Below are 17884 nucleotides of genomic sequence, written 5' to 3'. Positions count from 1 at the left end.
ACCTCTAGCTGGCCTCACGTTGAACGTGACATTTACGCGTCCTGTGATTGGATATGGATACTTCCGAGTTTGAGCCGCGGCAGTGCTGTGCAGATCAACAGAGTCACACCCGGAACTGTTACCGGTTAAAAACTTTTTTAACCCACAATGGCCGAAGGAGAGCTACACGTTGATCTGGTTGCTGATATACTGGCAAGACCGTTTTCAAGACGAACTTTTCAAAAGAAGCTAGCTCTCGTTAGAGGAGGACGGCCGACCCCCGAGCTAGCTAACCTGCTCCCGAATGGATTTTGTCTTGAAATAAGTGTTTTATGGGGACACAGCCGTTTTGGTGAGTGCAAACATTTTATTTATTTTATTTTATTTATTTTTATTTTTTTAGTTTTGATGTTTTAATTGCTGATGCGGGTTTGTTGATTTTTAAAATGTGCATTTTGTACACAACTGAGGTGATGCAATGCCAAGTAGTGCTTAAATGTGTTTCTAACTACTCTCCAATCCTGGTGTTATAAATGCTGGTATAATGAAAGGTATTTATTGACTAAGTTGGACATCACTGAAGGCCTAAGTGTGAAATGCACCGCCCACCACTGTATTTGACCTCCTAAGACCTAAACTCCTGTATGGCATGCGTTTTTTTTAAATGTTTTTTTGCTATTTGGGCTGATCGGGAGCAGATGTGAATGAAGAATTCCTGAGCAAAATTCAAATTAAAAGAAAAATCTCAAATTAAATCAGCTGAATGTTAGGATTCACTCAGAAATATAGCCTACAATAAACATTTATCAGTCTGCATTGTAACCACACAGTGGATTAAATCAGATTACCTTGTTTTGTTTTTTTTCTACGTGGATTCGTGTTGACATGTCTGCAGCCATTTCAAGCTGTTTGTCACAGCGTTTGCTTCTTATTTGTTCCACATCAGCCCCCTCTCTGGAGAAAACAGCCTGGTTTTTTTTTTTTGTTTTTTGTTTTTTAACCAGGCTTCCTAACTTACCATCAGGTGCAGCCTGGGTAAACTGTGTTCTTAAAAGCTTGTGTTTTTGTTGTTGTTTTGTTTGATGGATCAGTGGGAGTGAAGCAGCAGAGAGAGAGGGAGATGCTAATATGCTGTGTAGAGCCAACACTTCATTACGATTCTCTGGGAGTTTTTCATTAACAGCAGGACTGGAGTGGCTCTAAGTACCTTTTGTCAGGTACTTAAGTACAAATATAAGGTACTTTTCTGAAGCCTGTTCTTTTTAGCCTTCTGTTACCTACCTTTATAGAAAACATAATGGACTTCAAGAGGCCTTTTTGTGCACATTGATCCTTTACAAACCCATGAAAATCCAAGTCTCCTCTTGTATTGTAGATTTCTGAGAATTTAGTTCCAATAAGGAGGCTTTTTTTACATTCTGTAAACCTTAAATCTCAGTTCAGATCAGTGGTTCCCAAAGTTGGGGGTCAGGACCCCACAGTGGGTCACTGAGAGGAGATCTGTGGAATTCAGATTACTGTGGAAGTAATTTACAAAAGCATAATTTTACAAAGAAAAAAGTAGTCATAAACAGATAAAATATATATTTTTATATATATATATATATATATATATATATATATATATATATAAAGGTTGACATGGCTGTTTGTTAAAAGGCTTATATGCTGAGAGGTGAATTTTTCTGCAGTCAGTGTCGATTTTTAGAAATCAGGCCAGCCAAAATCCAACATATAACACCGATTTGTGAAAATCCTTTGGCCAATATGTATTTTTTTACTCAACACACATATTTAACAACCCTTAGATGAACTTGTGTCCCCTGGAAAAAAGATCATTCTAGCTTAAAACAACCAAACTGTGGTCTTCAGTACAGCTGGTTGTAGCAGCTGCTGCTGCATCTTCATTTTCTGACTAGAATTGATTAAGAACGACGCAAGCACAGTTGGTTGCTTTTTGTTTTTTTTTAAAGTGGCCATTTTTAGCCGATTCAATGCTCTATCTCTAGTTTCGGCAAAACTTGTAGTCATGAGCTACAGCAACATGTGTTTTTGTCAAAAGCTGAAAAGTTTGTGAACCACTGATTTAGATGATTGTTTCAGCAACAAAAATAACCTAATTTTTAAAATGTATGTATAATAATTTAAGTAGCTTTGCTGCAACGCTCTTGTTCTGAAGCTAAACTAAACTCAGCTGATACAGTAAGATGTAACTCTATGTTTTAAAATCTTATAATTATGTAAATCAAAGAAGCATTTTCTGTAGAAATTCTTGTTACTTTGTTTAGTTGACAGGAACTTTGTATTTTTTACTTAGAATCAATTTCAAGGAAGTAAACCTATAGGAGTAAAAGTCTTGTTAGTGAAAGTCAGAGGTGCTCTGTGATGGCGGCTCTTCTTCCTCGTGGACGTGTTGTGAGGTGAGATGAAGGCTCTGAGTCATCGCTCGAGTTAGTGAGGTGAGAGATCCACACCTCGGAGAAGACGAGTGTACGTTTTTATTGTTTCTGTCCAGAAGGACCTAATTATTCATCTTGTTCAAAAGTCTGTGTTTTCGCCGTCCCCCCGAGTCTTTGTTACTTCTTGTTATACCGTGCTTTTACAAGAAAGCCTTTCAATGTTGTTTGATTCGCTCACACACACACACACAGTGTGTACATCCTTTGCATCTGCCAGCTGCCCGAGGCGGGGAATTCAATCCAGGCTGACCGCATGAAGTCCTGCACAGCCTCGCTGAAGTCCCGATCAGTGACAGTGGTGTGCTGTTTGCACTTTGCTTAATGAATTCATCTTTGTTCTCCGTCTGAGCCGGTCTCACTCACAAAGAAAGTTTCTTAGGAACTACAAGTAGGGAAGCCCATTCAGCCCCCACCGTGCTGAAGAGGAAAGACCCTCAAAGTCATAATTATGAGACTGCATCTCGAAACAATGACTTAGCACCTAATTATTATGATTTAAAATCTCAAATTTATAACTCAAAATATGACTTAGCATCTAATAACTGACTTAGTGTCTCAGAATTATGACTTATTATCCCATAACTATGAGTTACTATATCTAAACAATGACTTGGCACCTAATAATTATGATTTAGTATCTAATAACTGGGACTTAGTATCTCATTATTATGACTTAGTTATGAGATCTGAAGACATAATTATTGCGATGGTATCTTTTTGAAATAGTGTCTCAAAATTCTGACTCAGAGAATGTTTTTTCTTCATAGTGGCAGAAATGGGCCTCCATATACCAAGTGATCCATTTAAGACAGAAGGAAAAAACCCAACTTTTTTCTTTCCGTACCTTTATTCACATTTCTGTCTGCATAATTGGAATCTAAGCAGATATAGATTGGACAGGAACTGAATAATGAGGAGCAGCAAGAAGACAGGAGGAAGTTGTAAAAACCAGTTGTCAATAAAAAAAAAAACTTGCAGTCATTGTGCTTTTCAAATCCCATAATACCCAGCTAGATTCCACTTAGAGTAAGCATAAAACAGCCCCAGAGAGGATGAGCCAGGAGACTGACAGGCTTAGATCGCAGCGTCTCACTGCGTACACCCATTTGTTTGTTTGCAGTGAAATATGATTTACCTAATGGCCTTTGTGCGTTCCCACGTTCCCCGCAGCGTTCTGAGACCAGATCTTTTTGTTGTTGTTGTTGTTGTTGTTCGACGTGTCTGTTCAATTCACGGCTTTGTGCCGCCTTGGAAAAAAATGCCGAACGCGGCCCGCGGTTCAGAGGCATGATAAACAGCCTGTTGTCTGCTGTAACACTCTGCATTTGTTTTTTGGTCTTTTTTTGGAAGCATGTGACCTAGCTCCTGAAAAAGATCTACAGTACGGCAAAGGTAGTCTGCTCTGAAATATGTGTCTGCCGTGTTTCTCAAGCCCGGAGCCCAATTTAGGTCTCCAGTTAGAATGAAATAAGGGTTTTCGGTGACACTGGGCCTCCCGTGGGCTTGTGTATGAGGATGTCACTTAGTCTGAGAGATGCGTATGTATCTGACACAGCTGGGTGCCTCCACTTTTGCCTGATGACTGTTTTGACAGCTCAGTAATAGCCTGTGCTGACAGTCAAAGCATCAATCTACGAGTGAAAGCAATTCAACTTGTGCTATTCAGAGTTAAAACTCCTCTTTCACAGTAATTAGATTCTTGACTAAGATGATTTTGAATCCCTGGGAGCCCTGCCGAAGTCGGAAAAAAACAATTAATCTGGGAGGGGAAGAGCAGGCCTTAATTGAAGCCTGATGGAGTGTTTTGCTTGGGAGAAGGGCATCTTTTCAAACATCAAGGGGTTCTTCATTTACATCTGAGTAATTTGTGCGAGCGACTCGGGATAATTTGCAGAAAGCGGACAGACTGAGCCGTACAAGCTCGTACCCCTCTGTGAAGACTGAAAGTGGGATTTTTATTTTATACCGTAATCATTAAGGCGGCATAATGTGCAAATGTTAGCATAAATAAAACAGGGCTTGAGGAAATGGTACTAATTAGAGCAAACTAAATCTGTTGACTACTTCCTTGTGTTTCAAATTAACATGAATATGTAAGCTACAACTCTTAGATATAATTCATAATTAAAGGTAAAGTACTTCCTGTCATTCGCTGGAACAAAAGGATGATGTCACTCACCTCTTACATGGGATAGCGGGATGGGATTATGAAGAATTAATATTTTGGTTGTTGCAGATAGCTGTTTGAATTGCCTCAGTTTGGGAAAATAGAGATTAAATCTGTCTGCAGGGACAAGCCAACAGCGAGTCTGAGCAGGGCCAAGACCAAAAGTGGATGGCTCCCGCCCTAAAGCATCTCCAATTGTGGAAAATTAACATGATTTATTTGAATGCTGTTTTACATCAGCGCCAGTTTCCCATTACACAGTTATTCTGGCAGTCCATGTCTGACGTTCATGCTGGAAGCTGAACTGCTGCTAGCAGCGCTTGCAAATAACCACGGAATTCAATGTAAATAACCGTGTAAAACAAGGTTTAGTTTGAAATAAATGGTTATAAAACAGTGTTTTCAATAAACCACTAAGAACTATTGAGCTTGGAGTTATTTTTGGACAGCAACAATCAAATCTGGTCCTGTCCGAGCTCAGACTAGCTGTTAGCTTTTCAGTCTGGCCAGATTAAACTCTATTTCTCCAAACTGAGGTTGTTCAAAATGCAACAATTAGAATATTAATTGTTCATATTCTTTCCACAATCCCCTCCCAACACACACACTTCTAAAGATCCGTACCAATTTCCTAAATCAGCGTTGAATTTAGATAACCAAGATTAGGCCGTCTCTTGACCCCTTGACCTTTGACATCATGTCGTCTGCGCCTCACCTGTTTGTAAATCACATCAGAGACAATACACCGTGTGCATGTCACGGAGCAGAACCCGATTAGAGGGATTTAGAAACACACAAACTGACAAAGCACCTGCTTTTTGTCCTCGCCGTAATCTGCTAAAAACCTAATCCCAACTCATCTCAGCAGTTTTATGTTTCTGCTACTCCTGGCTCAAAAAAACCCATCACACAGGCGCATCGCTGCAGGTTGTGTAATCTTTGTTCAGGAATTAAAATGTTGCTTACAAGTAGAAAAAAAAAAAAAACAATACTAGTGCTTCATGTATAAATTACAATTCAGTGTTGTTTTATTCCGACAGCTTGTTTTTGCCTAATCCTTTCAAAGTTTATAGTAATGAGACCCGTCTGTTCCCGTTTCACGCCCAGCCGCCCATTTGGTTACAGATTAACGCTCGAGTATGCGCAAATTTACATTAAAAATTCCCATTAAAACTACCCAGTGTGCTTTAAAATGGGGTTTTTAAACGGGGATTTGGCTCGAGTCGATCGCTTCCGCTGGAACAGCCCAAACAGACGCGTCTTCTCTCGAGCATTAGACGGCGGATCGCATTTAATTCCGCGCAATTGTACCTCGCTCGACGCGATGCTGACGAAGATTACAGATTGCAATCTGGGGAATGAATGCTCCGACCCGCAGAGTCGTAACCTCGGCGGGGTTCAGTTCTCGTGCCCGGTCACCCGCGGCGTTTGGCCGAAAATTCAGCGTAACGTTCGTCCTCACGTGATCCTTCATGACAGCGCATCCCGAGTCCTCTTTCGGCTTCTCTCATCCCTGTTGTTGAGGTGTGTAATTCTGTCATTTCAAGCATGTTAGGATGAATTATAGAAGAAACACACACAAACAGGATGGGGGGGATAGAAGAATCTCTACAAAGTGATGCCCCCTCGTGTGACTCCTGCGTCGGAGCTGCCTGGAAAATTTGTCACTTCGGTTCAAATTTAGTGCTTGTGTTTGTTCCTCGGTGCTTCATCAAAGAGCTGCTGCCTTTGAAGAGCGGCCCAGTTGCGCTGTTTGTCTGTTTGTGTGTGTGTTTGTTTGTTTGTTTGTTGACACTCCTGATTCCTCGACTTCCCCGTTTGCCAGATAAGCCCGAGCACAAATAGAGATTTGCCGTTTTCCCCCTGCCAGATTACGGCAACAGGTTTATATGTGGCATGTATATGTATGATGGATTACAGAGGGGGGGGGGGGGGGACGGCTGTTTTCTAACAGATAAGATTTTTTATTTTATTTAATGCTAGCTGAAAGCTATAGCTCCATTACCGAAGCTACAAAAGTAGGTGATAATGCAAAACTGAATCCTTCATTAGCTAAACGAGAAGACTGTCAGGATGGAGTGCCTCACAACAGATGCTGCCCACAGATTTTCAACTCCAGGCTGATGCATCCCTGCCACGCCCGTTCTACGGCGGCCATAAATTTCTCCCCGCTGAGCTCTGCTTCGCTGCAGCCGTTTCGCGTTTCAGCTTTAATCCACATTAAACTCTTTTTACGTGAGAGGTGAACCCCATTCATTGTAATCCCAGAAGAAATAGGCCTCCCGGACCTGTGACTGGGTTACAAAAAGAAGTTATTAGCTGATTTCTCGGACTGATAATAGCTCTTACAGTGAGGGTAATAAAGCGCCAATGAAGGTTTTAAATCGACTACCTGGTCGTGAGACAGAAGAAGAAAAGAACAGCAACAGAAGATTGCTTTTTTTTCTTTTTTTTCTTTTTTTTTTTTGTTCTAAAAGCCTTTTAGCTGTGGCAGGTAGTTCAAGAAGAAACAGGAGTTTCGTTATTTTTTTTCTTCTTTGCAGCATTAACACTTGATAAAAATCACCGCTTCTCAGTAGGCAGCTTTTGTTCGCTCAAAAGTCGTCTTTCTTTAAAAAAACAAAAAAAAACCCAGAAACAAACAATAAACCACTTCGTTTGGCATCAGCTTTCAGGCAGCCACTCTTCACCTTCTTCGACAGCCGAACACTCCCTGCTCTTAAGTTTAAATCTTAGGCTGATCCCTTTCAGAGGGCAGGAAAACAGATGATACAATGATGTGAAGGTAGGCCGCCGTGGGCCATCGGCAGGAGCTGCGGCGACACGGAGTCAGGAAAAGGTACAAGAGGATGAGGAGCAAAGTCACGATGCAGGTCAGCAGCGTTGTGTAACCGGTGCTGAATGGATCTGCTGCAGGCGACAGCACGGTCACATTCACCTCCCGAGATGCACTCAGCGCCTTTCCTGCGTCCACAGCTGTGCACAGGTACAGACCGGAGTCGTTGACTGTGGCTGCTCGGATCTCCAAGATGCCGTTAGAGAAGACCCTAATTAGTGTGTTGTTTTTGCCGGGCTGATTGATGCATCTCTCGCTTGTGTAGCGCCACGTAAACAAGAGGCCTGTGCCACCCAGAGATGTTTGGCAGTCTAGACGCACTGTGGTTCCTTCTAAGACAACCCTTTTGGAGCGGTTCACCGGCAAGTGCTGCACGGCTAATTTTTCCATGGAGCAGTTGAGGAGGAAGCTGCTGTTGCGGAGGAAATGGACCAAGTCCTTCGGGTCGCCGCCGACTCTGCAGATGTGCTCATTGAGAAAGTCCTTAGCCGAGCTGTAATCCATCAGGTTCCAGCGCAGGAACACGGTGTACATGGAGCAGTTACAGATCAGGGAGTTGTTGTGAAGGTACAGCCCCTGCTGCACCAACCGGGGCAGCGCTTTCACTTCCTCCCATGGAAGACGAGCCAGCCGGTTGGACGAGAGGTCCAGCGTGGCCAGTGACGGGTGGCTGTGTTCTCGGATGGAGAAGAACGGGAAGTGCGTGATCTGGTTGAGGCTGAAGTAGACCCTCTCCAAGCTGGCCAGGCCGTCCAGCGAGCCGACCTCCACCTGTGTGATCCGGTTGTTGAAGAGCCGGAGCTCCTCCAGCCTTGGCAGCCCCTCGAAGGAGTGCTTCTCCACCACGCGGAGCTGGTTGGAGGACAGGTCGAGCAGCCGGAGCCCCGACACGTTGCGAAACACGCCGTGTTCCAGAGCGCCGATTCGATTGTGCGCCATCCAGAGCTTTTCCAGCCTGGGCATCCAGTCGAAGCTGCATGGACCCAACCGGGAGAGGTTGTTGTGGCTGAGGTCGAGGGTGATGAGCAGGGGGGGCAGGGAGAGCGGCGGCTTAACCAGACCACCGAAGCTGCAGCTTACCGTGTCGGATAAACAGAGGCACTTCGGTGGGCAGGTCTGCTCAGAGGCGTGGAGGGAACAGAACAGCAGGAGTGAAAGTCCCAGGTGTGACCCACAGGTCATGATTGTGGATGTCAGATCCTTCATTCGCTAATCCTTCGGTTCTCCCTGGTCAGATAAGAATCAAGCAAAAAAAAAAATATATATATATATATATATTAGACAGCTTTTCTTTTCCTCAAGCTGCTGAGGCTCTGAACAGTTCAGCAGAGGTAAAGTAATGAAAAGATGTTCATGGGAATAACCAGAGATTATTTATGTCCGCGGAAATATATTAGCTTTTTTAATGAAAACTAATCACCTAAGGCTAGTTTGAACCGAGCGGGTACTTCTATTAATTCTATTTTTGAGCTCCAAATATTACTTTGTTATCCGTTTATACAATGTCAATTTTAGTCATGAAAAACGAGCCCCTCGTCTTTCAGCGTCCTAAATTCATTTCGTCATGATAAGAGACGAACTGGGCGGGCTGGAGTTCGAACATTTGACACCACATTTGTCAGAAATGATCAAACCGCTCCCATTAACCAACAGCTTATACAAGGTTTGACTGAAACTTCGTGGGAATGGAGCGTTTACGTGTCAGAGAGGCGAAGGCTTCACCTTTGGAAAGATGCCTCCTATATTTGCTGCCAGGTGAGTTGATGTAGCGCACAGAGATGGATTTCCCACCACAGTCTCCTGAGATCCGTACGAACGCGAGGGGTAAAAAGTTCACAACTCTTCCAGGGAAGCGAACATCGCAGCTCACTCAGTTAATCCCATTCTCCTCTCCAAAAAAAGAAAAATAAAAAAATGAAAGAAGGGAAAATAAGAAACACAAATCCAAAACAAACTGATTAGCAACACCCCTCTCCAACTTCCCAGCATTACCTTCTTCTTCTTCTTCTGCTGCTGCTTTCAAAGTTGCGTCCCATCAACAAACGGGCACAGCACTGCAGCCCTAATCCTTATCTTCTTCTTGGATCCTCCATCGGCAACGCTCAAGGGATAATAATCCACTTCTCTCCTCTGCTCCTGCGGCCAAGTCTGAGGTCCCCCCCACCACCCCACCCTGCCGACTTTCTCCTCATCCCAAATGAGATTGCTGCTCGACAAACATCCTGTGGTGCTTTGCCGAGTATTACAAACAGCACAGAGCTCACTTAATCTCCCACAATCCCTCCTCCTTTCCTCTGTCATTTAAAAAACCTGCCTTGTGTCTCCCTCTCTCATCATTAAGTAATGAAGTCAGCAGCTGCCCTTCTCTCTCTCTCTCTCTCTCGTCTCTCTCTCTCTTTCTTTCCCTCCCCACTCCCTCTCTCCACCGCATTTATAAACAATATTATATCAATTTTTGCTCCCATTAAAAATTTAGTGTTTTCCTTTGTACAGATTAGTGGAACCCAGGTTTCTTCATGAATTTTCTATGCGCTATCCGGTGACCTTTCGCCGGCCGTCCCGGGAGGCGGGAAAATGACAGTGCGTGCCTCTGAGTGTTGGTTTTCTTTTCTTTTTGTTTTTACTGTAAATGCACTCTCCTGTTTATGAGCTAAGCCAGTCCCTCTTTATCCTCGGTGTGCAAACTATCTGAAACTCCCGGCCTTTTTCCTCCCCACCCCCACTTGTCTACTCTATTACTTCTGTTGCTTGTTTTGAATAGAAAGCTCTCACAGCCTTCCGTCCCCACCGCATGTGCTCTTCCCTGCTTTTCTCTTTCTGGGTCGCCAGCATCCCTCCTTTCCCACGGCTGCGGTTTGGAGCGGATCGACGCTGCCCGTGCTGCTTGGTCATGGCGCCCCTGACGGCTCTGACTTCTGTCACAGCGAGTTAGCTTCGCTTCCCAGCAGCCACCTCCTCACCGCGAGCCCTTAACCCTCCACCTCCCTCCCTGCAAGAACTCGCAGCTCCGGCCGACTCCTGATGGGTTTTAATGAGACGTTCAGTGAGTCGTCGCCGAGTACGCGTTTACAACTCATTACCTTTCGGAGTCAAGCCAATTCAAGATGGCGACCTGAACCAACAGAGAAATTACTCTAACTCAGTCAATTTGGCAGATATTTATTGAAGATTTGTTGTGGTAGTAGCTGAACGGTGTCCTCAACACGGAGTGCTGCAATATTTTTTTAACCTGAATCTCTGGCGCTAACTGTTGGGTGAACCATATTTGTCTGTTAGCAAAATACATTAAAAAGTAACAGGACAGATTTTGATGAAACTTGCAGTAAGTACGCACTGCGGATACATTTACAACTCATTAACGTTCGGGGTCAACCCAGTTCACAGCTGACCGGCCTTAGCCAACACAAAAATGGCTGCAGCTCAATTTTACAGATGTTGAACTGAGATTTGGTGTGGTGGTTCGCCGAGAAGCATCCCCGACACGTACTCTGATATCGTGTGAGAGTTATTTTCAAGGTTTGGACCAAAACGGCTACAAGACGCAACACAATACGAGCTGAGTTTAAAGCTCCGTCCAGAGGGCGGCGGGCGATATGCATTCATTCAAGGAACACTAGTCCCTTTGAGTTCATTCAGAGGCGCCGAGCAGATTCAGGTCCTCCGGGGTTGGCTGATGGAGGAAGCAGGATGTAAGCGTTCTGCTAGGTTTCGGCTTTTTTTTTGAAAAAAAAAAAATCCCTTTTCTGTGTTAAAGAAAGGATTAAAAAATATTTTGGAAGTGTTTGTGCTGAAAAGCTATAAGCATGAGTCGTGTCCCAAGGCTAGTCATCAGCTTTGCAGCATCATGCGAGCTTTTCACCCACACATGTGCGTTCGAGATATGTTCGAAAGGCTTTCTTCACAGGCCTTCCTTGTAGGTGTTGTGTTCGTGGGGGCGTCCGCTCTGGCTCCAATGGTTTCAGAGCTGTTTGTCTGTTTCTTTTTGTTGTAGTTTTTTTTTCCTGCAAAGTGAGCTTTGGCCTTTCTGTACAAACACCTTTATCAGGACATTAAAAAACAAAAAAATACCCTAAATTTCATTTTATTGTTCTCACTTGTTATGTAACCTAGCTGTTTGTTGAATCGGCTGCTCTAAATGATTGCTTTTCCATACAAAACTGGGTCACATGAAACCTATAGAAGAGAATGCCTATCTGCCAAAAAGTGGTAATGATTCACAGTTTGGCATCTGATGCTTTTAGAATAAGGTCATCACACCATGTAATGTCATGGATTACATTTTTTGTTTATTCTAAAGACAACATGTTCTTTTTCCTAGAACTTGCTTTGCTAATGGCTGACTCCACCACCCGGGTATTTTTGCATGTGATTATTTATCGCTTTCAATTAAGGCTGATTGGGTGAAAACACAATGAAGGAATATTTCAGTTTGACTGTATTTGTCCCTTTCTGCTATCTGTCTCCGATCGAACATAAACACGTGCACCTTCACCTGACACGTTAATATTACCATCGACTTCCTCTTTTCCCCCTCTTTCATTCAAAAAAAAACTGCACTTCCAATTTCATAAGTCTGCATGTTTCTGTGTGTGTGTTTGTGTGTTGTTAGGCTGCAGTGTGTAAGTCCAGCCTGCTGTTCTGCAAAATCCCTAATCTAATCAGTATCTTTGTGTCAGGTTTCTTTGCAAATCCTGCCTTCCTCCTCCTCCTCCTCCTCATGTATTTGATTAGACTCTGCGTATGCAAAACAGTTATGTCAAGTCAGCCAGGTTCAGGATGGATCTCAGAGCTTAAATCTTGACCCAGGTGCATCCTGCCCCCAGCAGAAAGAGATTTTTTTTTTTTTTTTTAACCATCTGCCGCAGAGGAGCAAAAATAAAAGTTAAATCCAAACAGACATGGAGAAGTCTGTACTCATCCTGCCCTTGAGAAGCAGCAAACGCGTGGAGTATAAACTTTTATACTCTTGGGTGCGTGAAGAGTATTTTTGTCGAACATCAAAAAAAAAAAAAAGAAAAAAAAAAGAACGCACTTAGTTTGTTGTTAAAGAACAAGAGCTTTTATTTTTCCCAGAGAACCCTGCTTTGGAGGAGAGCCGTGACCCGGGCAGGGAGCAGGGCTGATGTGTGACATGCAACACAAACATATCGGGGGTAAGGGAGGTAAGGGGTTTGTCCTGTAATTGGAGGGTTGTTGGTTCGAGCCCCTGCTCCAGCTGCCTCAGCCGTTGTGTCCTTGGGTAAGACACTTCACCCACCTTGCCTATTGGTGGTGGTCAGAGGGCTCGGTGGCGCCGGTGTAATGGCAGCCTCACTTCTGTCAGCCCGCCCCAGGGCAGCTGTGGCTACAATGTAGCTTACCGCCATCAGTGTGTGAATGGGTGAATGATTGTAGTGTAAAGTGCTTTGGGGTCCTTGGACTAGATAAAGTGCTATATAAGTGCAAGCCATTTAGCCATTTACCATTTACCATATCTCTGGTTGAGGAACCCCCCCCCCAAAAAAAAAAAAAAATCCAGCATAAAATCAATCCTATGTACATGTGCGATAATAAGGGGAGATCGGCTGAGTCAAGCGTGCAAATAAACGTCCAAATATGTGCTAACTGTGTAATATTTGCAGGAGGAACAGGGGAGAACAAGCCACTGATGCAGAAAGACGTTTCGCATTGACAGCAGCTCTGCAAAGCCCAAAGGTGTAACGTCTCAGTCTCTGTCTCTGTCTGCCACTTATGAACCTCTGAACCTGATCACACACACCTTTTGTTCAGTACTTATTCAGGGTTTTTTTTGTTTTTTTTTTCAGCAGTATTTTGTCAGTGTGGCTCGCAGCCAGATTTTGAAATATGAATGATTCAGTGTCTGGGTGAGGATTCAGAGGGCTGAGGGGTTTGTTTTCTCTCTCTCTCCACCCCCCTGCTCCTCTGTGATTTCACAGCCTGGATGAGCTTTTTGTTGTTGTTGTTGTTGAAAAGGAGTTTCAACCATTATGAGATTGTTTGCGAGTCATAAAGAGCTGCTCAGCTGCTCCATATGTTCATATTTATAGTGACTGTCTAATCTGAGCTGCACACACAGCATACTAAGCAGAAGCACAATACAACTTCATGTCCTGGTTTCCCACTCAGCAGATCTTCTGCATGTTGTGTGCAATAAGTGCGAAGAGACAAGCACACCATCTAGTGGTTTAGGACCCGATTTCAATCGCGAGGCAATCGATAAACATTTCCAAGGCCAGTACTGCTGTGAATTAAAAAGGACGCAACAGAAGCTTTAAGGGAAAAACAGCATAACATGCATAAATGAATATTTGCTAAAAATTAAAAGTCATTTAAAAAAATGCTAGAAGAGGAAAAAAAATGTTTTCAAAGAAACTTTTTTTTTTAAAGAAGTAGGCCAACGTATTTGCGTAGTCGCTCGCTTCCTCGTAAAGATCAGTGCAGTTGTCGTACTGATTCAACCAGAAGACGGTTAAAGTTCTTTATTGCAGTGACGTAACATCTCTTAATGAAGGGAACACTAAAGCCTAAAATTAGTGGCACAAGATATTTATGCACAAAAAAGTGCATAATATTTTAAATGTGCTCATTCATTATGCATCGATATCAGATTACAAAGCCACGCACAACCCAAAACATTACATATTTCATGTAGGCGTGTGAGTCTACAGCTTGTTTTTGAGGAATTTGTCTGGTGGTGGAGTCGGATGAATTGAAAGAAATTTAAATTATGAATACAAGCTTGTTAAAGTAACAAAGAGCCGAGTGAGAACACTCCCACTGCTTTCAGCCTGTATGTGAAGCTAATTAGCCAGCTGCACCTCCTGATTTACAGACATCACAGTGACCGGAGTTCCACTCCTGAGGTATTCCTTGGATGTTTCTTTCGCCCGTGTTTACCGACGCGGCCATCGTCTTGTTTGGCGGCTGGTGAGCTGTTGGAAGGACCCGAACGCGAGGCACGAAGGAGAAAAAGAAATAAATCTGACAAGGGCTGAGCGAAACCATAGAGCGTATTATTTACGGGGATGGCTGTTTAGAGAGTGACAACAGGTGTGCTGATTACTAATGGATTATATGTGGCATGTAGGGAGCTGGAAACAAAAACTGTGGAGGACATCTGGTGGCGATGACAGTGCAACATAGTAAAACCAATAATCCTAGTAATCCTGAGAAAACCAGACCGAGTACATAAAAATACTTATAAAATCAAGAATGAACTTTGTGAAAGGCCTTTTTCTTGTTTCATATCTCCATCTTGTACCCTGTGTGAAATAACCAAATTGGATTTCAATTTGCAGGCGATCTCTGACGCAGATAGAATCGCACGTAGATGCTCAGACATTCGTTTCCTGTGTTTACATCACCCATGAGCGCGAGCGGAACGCTCGAGCATCATCCAAACCCATTGCTTCGCGCTGACGGCTGCGTTGGGGAGCTGCACGCTGGGGCGAGGGCGAGGGTTATGAACTGCCCCGCGTCTCCTCAGCCTCTATTATCGCGGTTGATTGTTAAAGGATTTCAATTAGGATTCACAGAAGTTAATATGATTGCTTGCTGTTTATCCTTTCTCGCTTCCTTCCATGGAAGCCAATTACGCATTAGCGGGAGTAGATGAGCGCTGGACGCTGCTAATGGCTCTGCCTCTCCCTTTGTGTTCACATTACTGAAGGATATGGGTTGTGAAATGAGATCGCTACTGACTACTGTGCTATCAGTGCTCGCGCTATAAAACATTATGGGCCAGAACATAGTAAATTGTGTGACGCGACGGTGGGGTGGCAGGCTGTCAACTGTTTCCCTGCTCTCTTATCTGTTATCCACTCATCTCCTTTCTTGTCTTCTCCCTATTTTTTGTCGTCTTTTGTTTCTCTCCGGGTTCACTTATCTCATTTGCTCCCCTCCTCCTCCTCTCTGCTCACCCAGGAAACCTTCCTTCTGCTCACATCTATTGCCTCTTTCTCCCCTATTCATTTGCTTCCCTCTTCTCTCAGCCCCTTAGTTGTGAAAGACTGTGTCCACAGGTTCGTCCGTCCTCTCAGCAAAAAAGGTGTAAAAAGGACTGATGTGTGGAGACACATCAGTCCTTTTTACACCTCTCTCTCTCTCTCTCTCTCTCTCTCTCTCTCTCACACACACATACATATCTCCTGCCCACTGGTCGTCAGCATAAACAGTGGAGACGTTAGCCCCGTTTTCACTTCCGTATCTCAAAGTCTCAAACGAATGATTGACGTGTTTTCGAGAAAATGTCTTGCCCCAATCAACAAGGTCTGACACACAACATACGGGCAGCTACGATGGTTGTGGGGGGGGAAGAAAGCTGTTAAATTATGCATTGTCTTATTAGATGGCCTGCACATTATCTGAAATGCAGTCAAAGATGCATAACATATTTCTTTTTCTGTGAAGAATAAGCAAAACTGGAAGACAAGAAAGTGGCATCGTAGTTGTGAAAGACTGTGTCCACAGGTTCGTCCGTCCTCTCAGCAAGCCGTCCGTGTCACCTGGGCCGCAGAGCTGCTGCCGTGTCACCGCTCTCCGCTCGGACGGACACTTGGGAGGGGACGGGGGGACGTGTCGAGCGATGAGCAGTTAGCACTTCCATCAAGGATCTCCGGGGCCGACCGTGAGAAAATTAAACCGTCTCTGAACAGGTAACTCAATTTAACCCGCCGCCACTTGCTCCGGCGCTACGAGCACAAATGCCTTCCCGGCTGATGAGACGAAGGTAACGGAGCATGGCCGCGGCCTGTGAGAGAGCAACAGGACAGGCCCGCCTCACCCAAATTGCCTGGACATGGTCAAGGTTTTCCACTACTTTCACAGATGGAGAAGAAGAGTCTGGAGAGTAGAAACGCTCAGAGCTTTTTTTCCCACCCTCTCCTGCCTTTTCAATCAATGAAACAGACTGACTTTAATCAAGGAAGTATTGAGTGCTGAAGCTGAGCTGAGGTGGATAGTCGGCCATCTGGAACTATTCCCAACTTTGCGCCATGCTTCAAAGGAATTCGACTGCTCACGTTAGAGTATTTGAACTTTCAGCTTATTTCATCGCTTCCCTTTGTGGCCCACATATGGAAGATGACTTTTTCTACACGGTAGTAAAAAACAAAACACCACAGGTTTGTAAATCTTTAGTCGTAGCCCCAGTTTCAGTTGTAATATATTGACACCGTAGGTCCATAAATCTTTGCACACTGACCTAATTTAAGCAAGAACATCATTACTGGCAAACACAGCCGGTCCTGCATAGCAGAATACAGTCGCTTGCATTTGCAACCAACAAGCTCGGGTTGTAACTATAAGACCATGCTACTATACAATCTTTAGCTCTTAGAGTAATAGGAGGGGAGCTGTGGCAGAATGACAACAGTCAAACGTTACACAGCCTGAAAACACAGCTGTCTAACAACAGTAATTCAGGTTTGAGCATTTCCAAACTGACCCGGTGTTTTCAGGAAACATTTTGACTGAGAAGGCTAGTGCCAGTCAAACAAGAAATCTTGTGTCAAAGCACCTTTCAGGTAGAGAAATGCTGTCCCAAAAGTGCCATGAGAGGCCTGCTGCGGAGGCATTTTTATTTGCTAACAGTCACCATTTGGCTGTCCCTCTCCTGCACAAACACATGCGAACAGATCCCTTCGTTCTCAGTCTGAAGCGTTTCAAAATACCCGAACTCTGTTTCTGTCTGAAGCTACTGCCGGGTTTGATTAAAATCGACATGTCTGCTCCTTTAATAAACACAATCCTTATCATGCATACAGCTTTCAGAGGAACGATGACGAAGGATGATGGAAGCTGAATGCAGGTGAAGAAAAAAGCCCTTTATGCTTCCTTCCCATACATTTGTCTGACACTTAAAAACATACTGAGCTCTCTGGTTGCAAGTATCTGCTTATTTATTTACTTGTGGCTTTATATCTACCCCTTGGTTTTTCCATTCTAGCTCTACAGCAGTTGCCAATGCAAAAAAAATGTCAGGTTTATCAGTGATTCACACCCAATTACAAGAGAAAGTCTTTTCCAGAAATGATCAGTTTTGTAAGTGATGTTTTTTGTTCCTGAAGCCAGTTTTAGCAACCAGGTATATTAGACCTCTGAGGCCTCCACTTCTGACTTTATCCCAATCCACATTGCACTGGTCCCTCCTTCAGGCGGTGGGTCCAAATGGAAGTGGTCCCATGTAACTCGTCCAGGCTTACCTGGTCATACTCGGGTCCGGCTCCAGGCTGAGGCTCTTCTCCCAGCAAAGTTTCTTGGTGCTTTGGCTTTGTGATCATTGTAAAAGTTACTGAACTGTTTAGTTTGGGCCCTCACCCAGAACCAACTTACCATGGGAGACCCAACCAGAGGCTAAGTCCCCCAGACAACATAGCTTCTGGGATCCTAGGGACACCCATAACCCTTCGCCATGATGAGATGGAGAGTCAAGAAGGAGCTGCT

General features: G+C 44.0%; 1 protein-coding gene across 1 annotated transcript; it reads right to left on the bottom strand.

Annotated features, from left to right (window-relative positions):
• Nucleotides 1-6544: 6544 nt before the first annotated feature.
• LOC108235189 (amphoterin-induced protein 3) lies at nt 6545-9816 on the bottom strand. The gene is made up of 2 exons (XM_017415017.2): nt 9164-9816; nt 6545-8668 (listed from the first exon to the last, which is right to left on the bottom strand). The coding sequence occupies exon 2, from the start codon at nt 8645-8647 to the stop codon at nt 7331-7333; it is 1317 nt and encodes a 438-aa protein (XP_017270506.1). The 5' UTR covers nt 8648-8668; nt 9164-9816; the 3' UTR covers nt 6545-7330.
• Between the last annotated feature and the right edge of the window lie 8068 nt (nt 9817-17884).

The sequence above is a fragment of the Kryptolebias marmoratus genome, linkage group LG8 (assembly GCF_001649575.2).
Source record: "Kryptolebias marmoratus isolate JLee-2015 linkage group LG8, ASM164957v2, whole genome shotgun sequence".
NCBI classification, from domain to species: domain Eukaryota; kingdom Metazoa; phylum Chordata; class Actinopteri; order Cyprinodontiformes; family Rivulidae; genus Kryptolebias; species Kryptolebias marmoratus.
Note: the sequence above shows the minus strand (reverse complement) of the source record. Positions and strands in the feature narration are given on the sequence as shown.

Bases quoted from the DNA above. Each gene is read 5' to 3' on its own strand.
- LOC108235189 (XM_017415017.2), bottom strand. From the start codon at position 8,647: ATGAAGGATCTGACATCCACAATCATGACCTGTGGGTCACACCTGGGA.